Source organism: Callionymus lyra, chromosome 17 (genome assembly GCF_982586985.1).
Source record: "Callionymus lyra chromosome 17, fCalLyr1.hap1.1, whole genome shotgun sequence".
NCBI lineage: Eukaryota > Metazoa > Chordata > Actinopteri > Syngnathiformes > Callionymidae > Callionymus > Callionymus lyra.
In genome coordinates this window covers 823008-839502 of record NC_141834.1, presented here as the reverse complement: position 1 = coordinate 839502, position 16495 = coordinate 823008, and the positions used below count along the sequence as shown (strand labels likewise).

The 16495-nt window shown below is 36.6% G+C and overlaps 1 protein-coding gene across 1 annotated transcript in view; it reads right to left on the bottom strand.

The window, feature by feature from the left end:
• The window catches only part of nt5dc1 (5'-nucleotidase domain containing 1), a 193380-nt gene extending 179843 nt beyond the window's left edge, over window positions 1-13537 (bottom strand). The window contains exons 1-7 of the mRNA XM_087812747.1: window positions 13468-13537; window positions 10479-10615; window positions 8465-8556; window positions 493-564; window positions 304-413; window positions 147-226; window positions 5-86 (exon numbers count right to left, since the gene is read on the bottom strand). Of these exons, the coding sequence (XP_087668873.1) occupies window positions 5-86; window positions 147-226; window positions 304-413; window positions 493-564; window positions 8465-8556; window positions 10479-10571 (529 nt within the window). The 5' untranslated portion in view covers window positions 10572-10615; window positions 13468-13537. The remainder of the gene's footprint in view (window positions 1-4; window positions 87-146; window positions 227-303; window positions 414-492; window positions 565-8464; window positions 8557-10478; window positions 10616-13467) is intronic.
• Between the last annotated feature and the right edge of the window lie 2958 nt (window positions 13538-16495).

Sequence of the window (16495 nt, the reverse complement as noted above, 5' to 3'; positions counted from 1 at the left end):
CTACCTTTGAACGCAGAGGTATTGTAGTTGTGGTCAATGGCTGCAAGCATGTCTTTCCAAACATCAGCATTCACCTCTCTACCTCTCTGTGCAGCACAAAGTGAATTAATAAACCTAAAGACTCACCAGTATCAAGAACTTCTCACCTTTTGCAACGTGTCAACCAATCTTCCGCAGAGAAGTGCACCAGGAAGGTCGAAGTAGTTGTCATAGTAATAGTATTTCGCTGCAGGATCAAAAAAAAGTCAAACAAAAACATTCCTGAAGAAAAGTGGATAATCTGTTGATAAACAAGGAAGAGACCAGATCTGCTGAAGGTTGTATTCAGGTTGTTGAAGTGCTTCCACTCTCTCTTAGGACCATATTTTTTGATAATCTGTTCTGTGCTCAAATTCTTTGTCCCATGTGTAGCTCTAACCAATATAGAAACAAACAAAAAATGAAAATATTCTTCACCATCATTCACGTTACAAGGAGAAGTCACATTCAAACCTTAGAACGGTGCCATCTTCTGCAAGCTTGACCAAGTTTCCGTCCTCCAGGTCGACCACTAGACCTTTGAAACTAAACACAAACACCAATTAGTGAAAGTTTCTCAGGTACTCATCAACTAACATTTGTAGCAATGGACAAGTTGATCTTAGCCTTATCAGATTATGGACAGCAATATGTTTAAAATTAACTCTCCAGTAGAAGACCCCCAAGGATGGGCAACTTTAGAAAGTTTGATTGTATAAACTATTAACATTACAAAATAACATTTTTAGGTCCCTAAGCACAATTTGGGGTTTTGGCTCATCAGTTGGTGTTTCACAAACCAAATGTCGCAGGTTGATGATGTATATACATCCTGGTAAGTGTTCATAGATATAAAAGACAACCTGGGCTGGTTCCACCCTACTCTAATACATGCATCAGTTTCCTTAGATTAGATGGACTTTATAACATGAGACAATCCATCACTGGTGGTGGGCCGTGCATTTCACACATTGGCCTTCAGTAGTGCTCGTTTGAATGAATCCACCTCTCAAAAACTACTTTAAGGTTATTCATACACAACATAGATCTGACCGTGCATTGTTATAGGTCAATAAGACGTCTGGAGCATTATCAAATGAGCACAACATCAGCGCATCACTGAAAATATCCTGCATTGAATGTTAGTAAAGAGAAAAACAAAACACGGAGAAACAACCACAGCCAGCATTCAATCAGCAGCTACATCACAGTGAGATTATATTAATGATCGACACACAGGACAACCGACCCAAAGTGTCAGCGTTTGACTCCCAGGAATGAGAACCGGTGGAGTCAACCGTCCCTTCAGAGTTACAAATTGATGATTTAAAGAAACCAGTATGGAGGAAGGCAGCAGAAAGAGCAGTTGCATCACAGACACTCACTTGTATGCCCGGAATAAATGCCTTTACTGAGGAAACATAATCTTAGTGCATAAGTCTCTTTATGCTGCAACTACAGCTGTAACACACAAAAAGCATCACTAATAACCTTGTAAAGTGCAACATTATTTAGGAAAATTGCATGAACTCACGCAGTTCATGGAATAAAAGTGACAAAAAAATACTTTTACCGCTTACAAACTCTGCAGTGAGAATTCTGACCTGCTCTAGTAGAAGAACTCACATTTCTCCGATCCTTAAAACTCTTCACTGGCTGCCAGTTTCTTTCAGGATCAATTTTCAAATTCTGGTTCTTGCTTTCAGAGCTATTCATGGTCAGGCTCCTCCTTACATCACTGATCTGATCCAGCCTTACACTCCAGCCCGGGCTCTGAGGTCTGTGGATAAGAATCTGCTGATGGTTCCTCGCACAGGTTCAGGACCAGTTTACTGACTCCTTCAAGAAACATCTCAAGACATTTTTATTTGTGCAGGCTTTCCCTTGATTTTCTGAGAGTCTTGTGTTTGTCTGTGTTGTCTTGACATTTTAAGTATTTATTTTATTGGGTATTTTTTTTAATTGTTTAAGCGCTTTGTGACCCTGGTCTTGAAAAGCGATCTATAAATGCTAATTAATTAATATCTTACTTATAACTTTCTTAACGATGTCTAGCTTTTTCTTAAGTCCTTCTTGAAAATGGCCTTCATAATTAATTTGCAAAATAAGGTAATTTCCTCTTCTCCTAGACATTGTGGGTTTTAAATAAACACATGTACACTTTATTTCTGTTTGTTCAGCTAAAAACAAGATTTGTTGCTGTACCTAACTTGTGCCCTCTCTGATTAGTCAATGTAAGGACAGGAATATTCTGACGTCACCATACGCATGCTAGAAGGCCCTGGCGTCGTCAACTCATAATGTGATTGGTTAAAGTGTCAGTCTAATCGACACCTATGTTATGAACCAGGGCCAGAACTGACTGTGAAGGCCTCCAGGAAAAGTAGCAACAAATGATGGCTGAACTCTGATTGGATTTATACTCTTATATAAATATTCATATTTGGAAGCAGCTCAACCAGAGGAAAGCTATGAAAGGAGATGGAGAGACAATTTGATATAACTTATTAAGTAGCTATTCATGGAAAATATGATAATACATTTACAATTATTATAATAAAAATAAGTCTGTAGTTCATATATTTCTTGGGCCGGCAGACAAGGCTTAGCAGTCTCTGACAGACCACCACTGCGATCCATCATCCCATTTGGCCTAAAATCCTCGACCATCAGCTCAATCCCCAAGAAATCAACTGCCTTACTTACACCCATTATCACCAAGTGCCTGGCGCGGCTGGTCCTAACCCACATCTGGACCCGCCTCCCTGCTTCCTCCATCGACCCTCACCAGTTTGCTTTTTGAGAGCAAAGAGGTTGACAGAGGATGCAATAGCCATCAAACTCCACACTGCGCTGAGGTTTCTTAAACCCGGGAGAGCTCAACAGGTTGCTTTTTATTGACTTCAGTTCAGCCTTCAACACCATCATCCCTGACATCCTGGTCAGCAAACTGTAACTGCGTAGAGTAAGTAAGTAAGTAAGTAATTTTTATTTGTATAGCGCTTTTCTAGACCAGGTTCTTAAAGGAGTCAGTAGACTCCATCAAGCGCAAAGATAGAGGAAGATCGTTCCAAAGCTTAGGAGCAACAGCCTGGAAGGATTTCTCTCCTCTGGTCCTAAACCGTGCCAGGAACCATCAGTAGATTCTGATCCACAGACCTCAGAGCCCGAGCTGGGGTGAAAGGCTGGATCAGATCAGTGATGTAAGGAGGAGCCTGACCATGAATAGCTCTGGAAGTAAGAACCAGAATTTTAAAGTTGATCCTGAAAGAAACTGGAAGCCAGTGAAGAGTTTTAAGGATCGGAGAAATGTGAGTTCTTCTACTTGAGCGGGTCAGAATTCTCGCTGCAGAGTTCTGAATCAACTGCAGGCGAGACAGCTCCTTCTTGTTAAGATATGAAAATAAACTGTTGCAGTAGTCCAGGCGAGAAGACACAAACGCATGGATTACAAGCTCCAGATCATGTCATCTGACAACATTTTCCTAAGTTTAGAGATTTTTCTCAGTTGAAGGAAACAGTTTCTGGTCAGTTTTCTGCAGTGTCGAACAAGAGACATGTCTTTATCAAATACAACCCCCAGGTTTCTCAGGCTCAGTTTCACAGACTGACCTAAGTCACCCAAGTACTGACTCAACCCTGGAACCTTATCACCTTATCATAGAGAGGGCAGACACCTTCACCCTCCTGGGCACTGTGACCCCTTCAAACCTTTCCTGGTCTGCTAACACCTCAACCATCATCAAGAAGACACAGCAACGTCTGCACTTCCTGAGAGTGCTCAGAAAAAGTAACATCTACCAGTAGCTGCTGCTGGCATTCTACCGCTCTACCGTCAAGAGTATTATAACCTACTGAACTGATGCAAAAGGGAAGAGGCTACAGCAAGTGGTCAGGACAGCACAGATGATTATCGGTCGGCCCCTCTCCTTTCTAAGTGAACTTTACTCTTCCCGCTGCCTCAGCAGAGCTGTGGCAATTACAAAAGACAGTTCCCACCCCACATATCACCTCTTCGACCTCTTAATCTCTGGTAGATGCTACAGGTCCATCAAAATGAGGATAAATAGACTCAGGGACAGCTTCTACCCACAAGCCATCATTACATTGAACACAAACAAACACTGACACACACACTGACTGACACACAAACACACACCACCCTAGGACAATGTGCAATGAACAAAATCACTGTATCATACTGTGACAAGCATCTTTTTACATGTACTTTTAACACTTATTAACTGCTAAATTGCGTTGCACATTTTGCAATGCCAATAAAAGGTTTCTGATTTTGTTCTGGTTTTACTGTAGTAGTTTAATGTAATTTCCCATTTACCAGACCTAAAAAAATCACTACATGGCAAAGGTTAATTTTTTTTTTCCATCAATTTCTTTTATTCTTTTCAAACAACAATATACAAACACATACAGGTTCACAATAAAGTCACAAACGAAAAATTAAAATACAAAACAAAAGATTTACTAAAAGTAAAAAAAGAAAATACTGTATATCAAAAATAAAAATGAGGGTGAAGTAACATTTACATGGATAGATTCAAGCCCCAGAATATGATTTATTGATTGGGTGTCATAGCTCAGATGGTAGAGTGGTTGCCTGCAGTCCAGAAGGTTGCAGGTTCAATCCCAGCTCCAGACAAGCTTGTGTCGTTGTGTCCCTGATTGCTCCTGATGGGAGATTTGGCGCCATGTGGTGCAGCCTACTCCCATCAGTATGTGTGAATGGCTGTCAAAGCGCTTTGTGACCCTGGTCTAGAAAGGCGCTATATAAATAGAGATTATTATTATGTATCCATAACTTTTGTCACAATTAACATAAAAAAGAAAATGGATGCTGTCCATCTGAACTATCCCAGGTCACAATACCTCTTGCTCAGGTACTTCCATCATGTGAGAAATGTCTTTATTAATAAGGAAATTACAGAAGGGGCCCCACACATCTTCAAAACATTGCTGTTTACCCTTGATGGTGTATGTGATTTTTTCCAGTGGCAGAGTTGATGTTAATTCTAACAACCATCTTCCAATATTTCGCTTGTCCACCTCCTTCCATGCTACTGCAATCACTCTTTTTGCCAACAATAAAGCGATATCAATGAATATTCTGTGTTTCTTTAGGATTGGACAACCAACAGGGTACAAACCTAATAGGAAAAGTTTAGGTTCCAGATTTAATTTAATTCCCAACATTCCTTCGAGACTTAGTTGTACTTCCTTCCAAAATGTTTCTATTTTGGAGCATTGCCACAAACAGTGGAAGAGTGTGCCTTTCTCAATTCCACACTTGACACAAACATCTGGGACAGTGCTGTTGAATTTATTAAGTTTAACTGGTGTCAAATAAGTACGCATTAGCCAGTTGTATTGCAATAATTTAAGGCGTGTGTTGACCGTTTGTGACTGAGCTTTTGTGCAGGCCCGTTCCCATTCCACATCCGAGATAATGACCTGTAGGTCTTCTCTCCAAGAATTAAGTCTGCTTGTTGAAGATTCTGGTGACTGAGCAACCAGTTCACCATATATTTTTGATATCAACCCTCTTCCTTGGGAATCCTTTAACATCATTTCTTCTACAACAGTTAGTTTGGGGATAGATAATGATTGTTTTTGTTGAGATCTTATAAAGTCTCTTATTTGTAAAAATTTAAAGAAGTGGCTACGAGCTATTTTGTATTTATGAACAATGTCGGCAAAGGTTAATTTAGTTTACCCTTCATCGAAAATATGGTTAGATTTTTCAGCAGGTCAGTGAGTTACAAAGATGTACATTATTGTAATTTAGTTTAAGTTTTATAATAAATAATATTTATTTTATAATAATTATGATAATAAAATTCTTATGATAACTAGTATGGCTTGAATCAGGAAATGAATGGAATTGTAATAATTAAACATGTAAACATCACAGCAAATCATGTTATACTGGATTAAAACAGATGTATATTTTTACCAGGAAAAAAACGACCCACTAACATTGGACTTTCCCACCATTTTTGGGTCCTGACTCAGCAGTTGAGAATGAACTAGATCAGTTGACAAAATTGTATATATACATATACTGTATATGTTTGGATCAAATGGGTATGATACAGAAACTGCTTATTAAAGTGATCTGCTTTCACCAAAGATGGATTTATTTTCCACCATTAATTCTGACTAGTTAAGTTATAACTACAGACATTATTTTAACACTCTCTCTTGAAACAAGCATCTGTTTGTACACTCTCCCCTTCTTTTGTCCCATTTTTTCTCTTAACCTTACAAATCGTTTTAATAAAGTGATTGTAAGTAAAAAGTCACAAGATAAAAGTTACATTTATTTAAGTAAGTCCCCTGCTTGTTTTGAGAATAACTTCCTAAAATAATGTGAATCAGACCTGGATAGAATGGATAATATAACCTTTTAGAGTAATGTGATTTATTTAAGAACAGATCAAAAAACAAACGAGTCAGTTGAACAGTACACACTGCAATAAAAATATAGTACAAAACATGGTGATGATAAAAAACACTGATAGTTCACCTAAAATTCAAATTTTACTAATTTTTTTCTCACCCCCATGTTCGCTAAGGGTTTGTATTATTTTCAGAATACACATGTTCCTTTTTATAGGCAAAAATGTATGTTAATTTTAATGTAGCAACTGGAGCTTAATTATTTTTATCTTTGTCCAAAAATATGCTTAAAAACATCCAAATACCTCCACAGTGCTCGACTGTAATGCCCATCTTGTATTAAAAATTATATGGAAAAATATTTTCAAAGTCAATGGTGTCAGTTATTACCACCCGAGTGTCAATGTGATTTTTGTTGAAAGTAATTTAGTATCTTGAACCTTATTTAGATTTAATTTGGAAGTACTGACATCTGCTGGACATTTAATGAACAGCAGCACCACTCAAATTTCACACATAAGCTTGTTTGTAGCAGGAGCTTAAAGACTAAAATGCTTAAAAAGAAAGGAAACACTTCGCAAGATCTTCCAGTGTACTTTCTACCCTATGAGTAGCAGAATAATGAAGTAATAAAAACAATCTCAATCCTTAAGCGGCATGAAGGTGAGTTCAAAATTAGTGAAATTTGAATTTCCTTTAAGGGAGTCCAGTGGTGAATGTTGAATATTAGTAATTAGTAAATACCTACTAATAAATATTTATTTGTATGTGCACATGGGATGTTTACAGTCACAATTACAATGTATTTAGCAATAAACGACTGGATAAAGATGCCTTGTCCTGAGAGCAATATTAGTTAGTGTTTTACAAATTGAGTCTTATATCATTCTTAAAAGTTATGAAGGTTCTAAAATCTTCCAAAGTACAATTAAAGTGGAGTTGTGAAATACATTCCCATTATGAATAAAAACGAATTCCTTTAAAACGAATTTGTAAGATGACAACAGAAAAAAAAAACAATATTACAAGAAGAGCCGGCTGACATGGCAAAATATTATTCATATTACTTGTGTTATACGATGTATTAGGGAAACTATGCACTGCGTTTATAACATGCAAATTATTCAAACTCACACTGCTGAAGATAAACAGTAGAAGAACCATCACAAACTTGGAAATGCGGGCTATGTTATAGCTTTCTATTATCTCATTAACTCTTTCTTCTATTCCTCTTTTTCTACCATTTTTCCTATTCACTCGAATGGGAAAAATCTTCAACTCATGTTTCAACTCTTTCCACTTTGACCTTCCAGTACATTCATCTACTCACACCTAGAAACTTCAATCTACTTTAAAAACAATGTTGTCTATTTATTCTACTTCTACTGTACTACTTCATCTACTCCCACTACTACTTCTTACACTAATACTACTAATACTACTACTTCTACATCTACTAATTCTTCTACTACTTATTCTAGTCCCATTATTACTTCTACAGCTACTAATTCAAGCATTTCAGTTTACAGATTCGGTATTCACATTGCATTGTTTTCCTGGAAATGCATATTTTCTAGTTACATTAGCATGTTTGATGCCTTTGAACTCCAGACACTCTTATTTTCAGCTGACTTTCTCCCATTTTAAACAAAAGAAAAGAAAAGGAATTTTGAAAACATATCTATATATTGAAACATGTTATGGTATTATAGATAAAGGTGAATTAATCAAGTTATAGCAAGGGCTGCCTTCAACTACTGATAAATTATAATTTTTAAAATCAAACATAAAGCCAAAAATGTGAATGAAAAGATAAACAAAATAATGCAATAGAAAATGTAATAATATTATAAAGACAAAATAAACTATTGAAATCCTCCTAAAATCGAATTAGCTACCTGAATGTAAAAATAACTTTGGTTTTTATATGACCATGATATATTTTTTAAGAAAGATGTAATAAGATAATTCTATGAATGATTAGACTTCTGGTGCTGGTGCATTATGATATGATGTCGATGGTACTCACCAGAAGTCCCACGTGGCAGGAGTTAGGTTAAGGAGGTCCTTATCATAACCTTTGTGTTCCACCAGGTACCTGGCAAAACTTTCATAGATCAGCTGCAAACATGAAAAATAAAGCAGGTCAATCTACAAACAAACAAAAATATCATGAAGTGACAGAAACAAATGGGAGAATGTATGTTAGGAGATTGGTGTTGTTAAGATCAGATTTCAGTTGGTTGTGTCAGTTATGTAAAGATAATCCCTCACACAAAACATCTGCCAGAAGTTAATGCCAAAAAAACCCATCATGGATATATTTCATACTGTAGTTTATAACTTATTAAGAGTTTGATTGTTTATTAAGAGTAGTGTTTCTGTATAGAAGTGGCTTCAAGTATGGGTCAAGGGTTTATTTCATCATGCTTTATAGATCATTTTGATCAGACCATCCACTCTGATGGATCTTGAGAAGTACTACAAAGAAGAAGAGGCAAAATTTCCTAAAGAAAAAAAAAACCATTGAAATCATATTTTGATTTTATTATAGTTCCTTCAGTTTATATCAAACATAGTTAACATGCAAATATTCACAGAGTTTGTTTATTTTTGGAGTTAAGTAAACTTTTGGTCCCCAGCTTGCAGCTATGATTACGTCCTTCTAGTGCTAAAGGAACAATACAATCCTGCAAGATCTCTACTTTGACTAAGGAAGAGCGGATACAGTCGACTCAAGCAGCTATGCTTAAACATATTTTGGTTTCTAAACATATTTCAGTAGTTACGACTTCATCAATAGTCATGCACTCTGTAAATTTAGCAATACCAGAGTCAAGTATTCAGGCAATATTATAAAATTTTTTTTTTTTTTTTTTTTTAGAATCCCTTATTAGTCCCACGAGGGGAAATTCAACCATTCACACATACTGATGGGAGTAGGCTGCACACTTGCGCCAAGTTCACCATCAGGAGCAATCAGGGTGAAGTGTCTTGCTCAGGGACACAACGACACAAGCTTGTCTGGAGCTGGGATTGAACCTGCAACCTTTTGGACTGCAGGCAACCACTCTACCATCTGAGCTATCATTGATTCTACAGTACCACAATGAATCCTATCGTTTGCCATTGTATCTTATATGTAACGAGTGTCACACACCCCTAGAGGTAATAAAAGAGTTACAAACAGAAATTGAAAGAATACTAAAAGATGTATTTTATTATTTTCTCTACACCAGGTGTCCCTAACCTTTTGGCAATGCTGACTGGTTTAATTATGTTTTTTATTCACAGTAAAAAATGAATCATGAGAGTATCTGTGTGTTTTTACTAGTTTAAAACAAAACACATTTTAGACAAAAAATATGAACTTTTTTTTTCTTTTTGAGTGGCCAGGTAACCAATGCCTATTCCGGTCCCCGGACTAGGGGTTGGGGACCACTGCTCAATGCTGATTAAATTATTTGACCAACATAGTAAATTAAAGGAACAATAATAAATTCATCATTGAGGTTCAAGTATTAACAATAGATTTTCAAAGTATTATGAAGAACCTACTATTAGATTATGTCATAACAGCTTTGTTTTGGTACTCTCCACTTTTGGTTGACACTCTATAAGGGAAACACAGTTTTCACTTAACAAATATAAAGTATTAGCTCTTTAGTTCACATTTTACTTCAGTATTCAGTGAGATTTCTGGAGACTGGTAAAATTCAAGTTTACAAAACCATTTATTTTCCTAATTCTTCCTCTAGTTTTGCTCAGTAAACGTGTCAGATGTTCTTCCTGCTGTAACCTTGAGAGTGTTCAGACTAAACACATGACCGTCTATCTTCTAGTAGCGTCGTGACTGAACACCTGAGCCGCAAAATGGCCTGTATCAACAGAAACACATTCTCTTCATCATCAACCACACGCATCTCCAGATGAGTCACGCAGCAGGATGACAGCAGAGGCACCATGACACTCAGGAGAATAGCATCAGCCAAGTGCTGCAGTCGTGGGTTGCTGGCACGATCACCGTGTGTTCCATCACTCACCCTGGAAGTCTCCTTCAGATGGTACCGGCACAGCGTGTGATCCAAGTCGAACCCGATCACGTCGCACTCGGACAGGCTGAAATACTCGTCCATGGTCCTCCAGAGGTGCAGAGCTGGACACCGGCGCAGGAACAACTCTGTGGACGTGCCGTTGAAAGTGAATGGTCAGCGGCCAATGTCACGGAGCCCCACGCGGACGTCCCTGCAGATGAATACGGTTCTGCTCAGGATCTCGTCGTGAAACTGCTTCGGCGTCAAGGACCGACGTGTGTGTGTGTGTGTGTGTGTGTGTGTGTGTGTGTGTGTGTGTGTGTGTGTGTGTGTGTGTGTGTGTGTGTGTGTGTGTGTGTGTGTGTGTGTGTGTGTGTGTGTGTGTGTGTGTGTGTGTGTGTGTGTGTGTGTGTGTCCACTGTGCAAGCGTGGAACCGAAAAAGGCTACAGCGTCTTTTTTTTTTCACTGCTTCCGGCGAATTACCGACTCGAGTGAATGGATGTACAACATAAATGCATAAAGTGATTTTAAATGTTTGGCTTATTCCTTTATTCACGACGCAGTAGTGGTGTTTCCAGACCATTGGAGCACCATTAAATATAATCTAAAAACGCTATTGTGTCCACGTTGTATTCGTTAGGTTTCCAATCAGTTTGAAAATAGCAAAAAACATTTAAAACATAATTTAAAGCGCATCAATAAAAAGTACAGTGCCCACCACCCTCTAACTCAAAATGGTACCGCCTCTCAACTCAGCGCACCCGAACTGCGAAGATGAATGGTACGGTCCAGTTTTTCAACGCTCTGCCTTCATTTAGATAAGATTCGATCATTAGATAGACTTAATTAACTTGACTTTATTGACTTCAATAGTGATTTTTTTAATTGAACATGCTTTAAGGTATCATTCATTCATCAAACTTTAATCAAGCAATTCATCTTGATGTCTATTTAAATAATGGTGTAAATATAAATAAACAAAAACGAATATATATTTTTACTTTTTTACATCACATTCTGCTTGCTAATATTACTAATGCATATAGAAGATACTATAATAGGGTGACAATGTCAGTGGCATATTAAGAACATTTTTTTAATACGCCACTGATATTGTCAGTCTCACCATATTATAGTGTCTTCTATATGCATTACTGATATTAGCAAGCTGAATATATATATATATATATACACACGCTACACAGTAACTGGCCCAGTGAGCCAACTTCGAGGCTCTATTTTATATCATATATATATATATACAGTATATATACAGTATATATATATATAGTAAATTATAACATTAAGTCAATTACTTTTACATATTGACCCCCGTACTTGGATGACAATAAATCAATATTTCCACAGTAAAAATACATGAAACTTTGTTCACTTATACTTCAATATCTACTGAACATGAAAATATAGTCAGATCTTTGTCAACTATTACGTAGTTTTTTACATCAATTAAAATATATTGTGCTTGATTAACAGTGGCAATAATACACTGTACTAAAATGACAATAAATCAATATTTATACAGTAAAAATACATGAAACTTTGTTCACTTATACTTCAAAATCTGCAAGATCTTTGTCAACTATTGAGGTTTATTTTTTATCTTTTTTTTTAGCAAATAGAACGTCAAAGTAAAGTCATTAATTAAATTATTTCAACAACCATAAATGAATTATTTTGCACAAGATAAATATTTCATATTTCCACCGCTTTTCTTCCAACAGTCTCACACATGTTTGCAGACTCTGGTCTCATCAAGTGTTGCTTCAAATCTAGAATGGAAGTGTCTCTGGAATTTATTGAGAGAAAAGATACTTTAATGTCAACATATCAGAGCATTTTTGCAAATCTATCAGTGATAGTGTAGGTCAGGGTGGGCAATGCGTCGATCGCGATCTACCGGTCGATCGCGAGGCTGTTGCGAGTAGATCGCGTGATTTAATAAAATATGATATAAGAAAATAGTGAAGAGAGCTCTGATTGGCTGCTGTGCATGTCAATCAAATGTTTATTGCGCCGATTGGTTGACAATTTGATTGACATGCACAGCAGCCAATAAGAGCTCCCGCCTCTTCCACTGAACGCACGGCAAAGTTCATATGAATCGAGAATAAAAAGAGCAAAACGTGCGACAGTCATTTTACGCAATTTAGAAAAACGATTTAGAATTATAAGCTTGTTTTAAAAAATATATATATATCGAACAAAATAATGCGCGTTTCATCGCTTCAGGTCTTCTCTACGAGAGTCACAGAAACATGACGTCAGTTCCATAAAAGTTAAACTGCAGTTTCCAATGACAGCGCAACAAATGCTGGTTTTCCTTTTGTGATCGCGTCCTTAAAACACACTTGTATTAATACAACATCACATGATGACTATTTGTAAATTACCTTTATCTCACGAATATAATAAGAATACGTTCAAACCCAAAGATGTTAAACAGGTGAAGGTGAGCCACACATTCTAATGACGTCAGAGACGATCAGACAAAGCGATGATGATGTGAAGTTAGTGGTTAACAGTTTTATTCTCGTTAAACTTCATCTGAAGATGTTTTAAAATTTAAATAGTCCACTTGTGTGATTCATATCAGACATGTTTAAAATTAACAAATATAAACTGTTAGTTTGAATTCATGTTTTCATTTGTTTTTGTTTTTTCATGATCACAGAAATGGAGAAATTAAAGTCTTGTGCTTCATTTAAATATGATCGACATATTGAAATGGAGGCATGCAAAGGGATGAACCCGTCTGAATTCTTTGTTGATTTTGATGAACAAAGGAAAAGGGAAGTTACTCTCAGAGGGAAAGTATCTTCTTATGAGGAAATATGCTCCTCACTGACTGACTCTAGTTATTTATGTAAGTCAGTATTTATATGAAGATGATTAAATCCACCCCTCCTTCCATCATGACTGATTATCAGTCCATTCACTTCATTCAGTGCAAGTTATCTGAGTGAAGTATGTACTTACTTATGTTGAGCAAATTTGATGAAGGTAGATCTTTTGAACTTGATCATTAGAAAAATAGCTCGCGAACCGAAAAAGTGTGAGCACCCCTGGTGTAGGTGATCCTTCCGCGTGTGACTTCTCTCTCACTACCGTAATACCTTCACAAAAGCGGAACTTTTTTAAAGTTGCGACTGGATCGCGGCTCAATGGACCGCATTAAGGCACTGCGGATTATCCATTTGCACTTTTGAACATTAAACATGAAGAAATATTGCAGCATATGTGCTTTAGTCAACAAAAAGAAAATGTTTTACTTGGACAGAAGAGAAGAGAAAAGAAAACAAAAGAATGAATAGACAGAAGATAAATAATTTACACAAGACATGTAGACTTTTGGAACAATTATTATTTCTTGAGTGCTTTCCTTTTTAGGGAAATTGTAAAAAAAATAATTCTATTGTTGTTAACGTGGTTATTTCTGTTTTGTTTATTTTTCTTCAATGTTACATGGTTGTAATAATATAAATATGTGGCCTTCATTAAAATGCATTGGAAAATTTCTATACGTAAAACATGCTGCTTAAACCTGTCAACAATGTTCACTATCTTTCCACAGATATCATCAAGTCCAGAAATGATGGCTCAGGTAAACTAAAGAAAGCAAGATTCCAAAAAATAGGGAGCCTGGAATTGAGCTTTAGGTTGCAGTGTTATGACCTTCATCCATGGCTAGAATTATGGACTCCTCCTATTGTCTAAAGACATTTCTCCACAATTTGTTAATGTAGGCTATACATTCTAAAATATGATATAATGTAAATGTTTCCTGGTTCACAATAAATGTTTTAAACATGAAAGTTGTATTGTTTCAATTTAATGAATATTGTTTAATTTTGTTTTGTTTTCACGTAACCCTGTGATAGAACCTCAGCCTCCATTTGCCCCCTGCTTCAAATGTGTCTAGAACTGCCACTGGTGGAGCCTTGATAGTATGTCCATTCATTTTTGTCATTCACTTAAACTTGTAAATAAGTCGCCATGTTTATACATTTAATAATAGTACATAACACAATAGTACAATAACAATATAATGAGTAAATGTAATAAATAAACAGACCCAACATAGTTTGGGGTAGGGTGCACCTGTGAGGTTTAGTGCCCAGGGGCATCACATTGTCTTAATATGGGCCTGGTAGCAAGTGGTCTAATGGTTCAGTTCACAGGGAGCAAAGAAGCAGACCTTTAATTAGTAGGCTATGCAGAGCATAACCCACTATTGTTATTCCCCGGGCCTCTTATTATTATTCATTCTCCTTTCATTTTTGTCACTTCTCACGCCCCGCACCGTTGAGCGTATACGAACAAAAAAGTGTGTTACAGTGTCTATAACCACTGTACATTGCATAATTTCCAAGTACAAGGGGACAAGTAGGAAACAAACCTGGGTGTAAGTAAGTAAAGTAAAGTTTATTTGTAAAGCACATTTCTAGACCAGGGTCACAAAGCGTTTTCACAATCAAAAACAATATACAGCTGAAATACATGCTTTAAAAGGCCAAGACACATTTTGCGACACATTTTGCGACACTACCACTTTAGTCCGATGTTGCTTTGGCTCAGTTTCGTTAGACAAGTAAATAGTTTCAAAGTTTTGATGTTCAACTCATAATATTCATTTTATCATTCAAAAACCTGCGTGGTAGCGGTAAATATTATCCACGTAATAATTCACAGTTCCACAATTACACGACCAGACAAAACCCAAACGTTTAAAAAGTAAAACGATTTGATGAATGAAGACAATTTATCTTAAATATTTATTCTGTGGAAAGATCAATGATACTGAATCACTTTGGTTTAATCGTGTCTTCTACATGACACTAATTTGCGATGATTAATTCTCAGAGAGAGAACACATTTATTGCCAGTTTTGTAAATACAACAAAGGATTTGTTATGGTGTTGAAAGAACAATAGATTCAAGACTGACAAGTTAGCATTATTAACTTTTATTAAGTCAGGCCGGATGTATATAGTTCACTTCAGTAGCTCCTAACTTTTAAGTTAGCCAGTAAAAATGACTTCTTCAAGACATGGTTTTACTGTTAGGTGTGTCTAGTGTACTGTGTTGTTTATTGGTAATTATTGTTATTTTTATATTAAAATGATCTGATAAAACATAGAAGATGCATTTTTCCCCATTGTGGTACTTTGTCTATTGCTTTTATTACTAGCTTGTATACATTTGTGTTTCTCAGGCAATGCTCATGTTTAATTTATTTTATTTCTCTACAGCTATCAAAAGAAGTCACTTATACCCCATTCTATCCATCATGTTCGAAACAAACACACGTGGGCCACTGGATCTTATGAGCATGAACCACTGTGTGGAAGTAACCAGAGAAACCATGGATAAAACAAAGTCATTTACATCTATTTTTGAGTGTGTTTATTTTTATTTTGCATGTATCAATCTAAACACTCCCCTAGTGTATCGCACCCGGACTATGCTTGCATCTATTGACTACAATAGTAACAATGGCCGTGGCTCTGCACGAAACAAAGATGGCAACAAGATAAAAGTACTGTATATACTGTATACCGGAATGGAATCTGAATGGAAAAATAGTATTCTTAAGTTTGTTTTTTCTTTCAGTTACAGGCAATACTTCAAGAATAAGTGAAACTCATGAAGCATGTACACGGTCAACAAGAAAAAGGATTACGCCTACATACCACAACTGCAGAAAGATATTCTCAGAAAGAGGCTGCAAAGCTGATGCGGCCTTCCTCAGAAACAAAGCCTTAGGCCAGATGACCCCCGGAATTTAGGGCTTGTAGGATCTGTACCTCCGCCATCTACAGCGCAGCTAGTGAGGACACATGTCAGACCGATGTTTGATGTGTTTATTTAAAAAAATTACAATAATAAAGTTTTCTTGTTTCACACATGTTGAAATATATTTGAAACACAAACACACATGATATACTGTAAACTCTTATACTAGTCTGCCGACCTGGAAACTAGTATAATTTCCCCTTGGATCTGG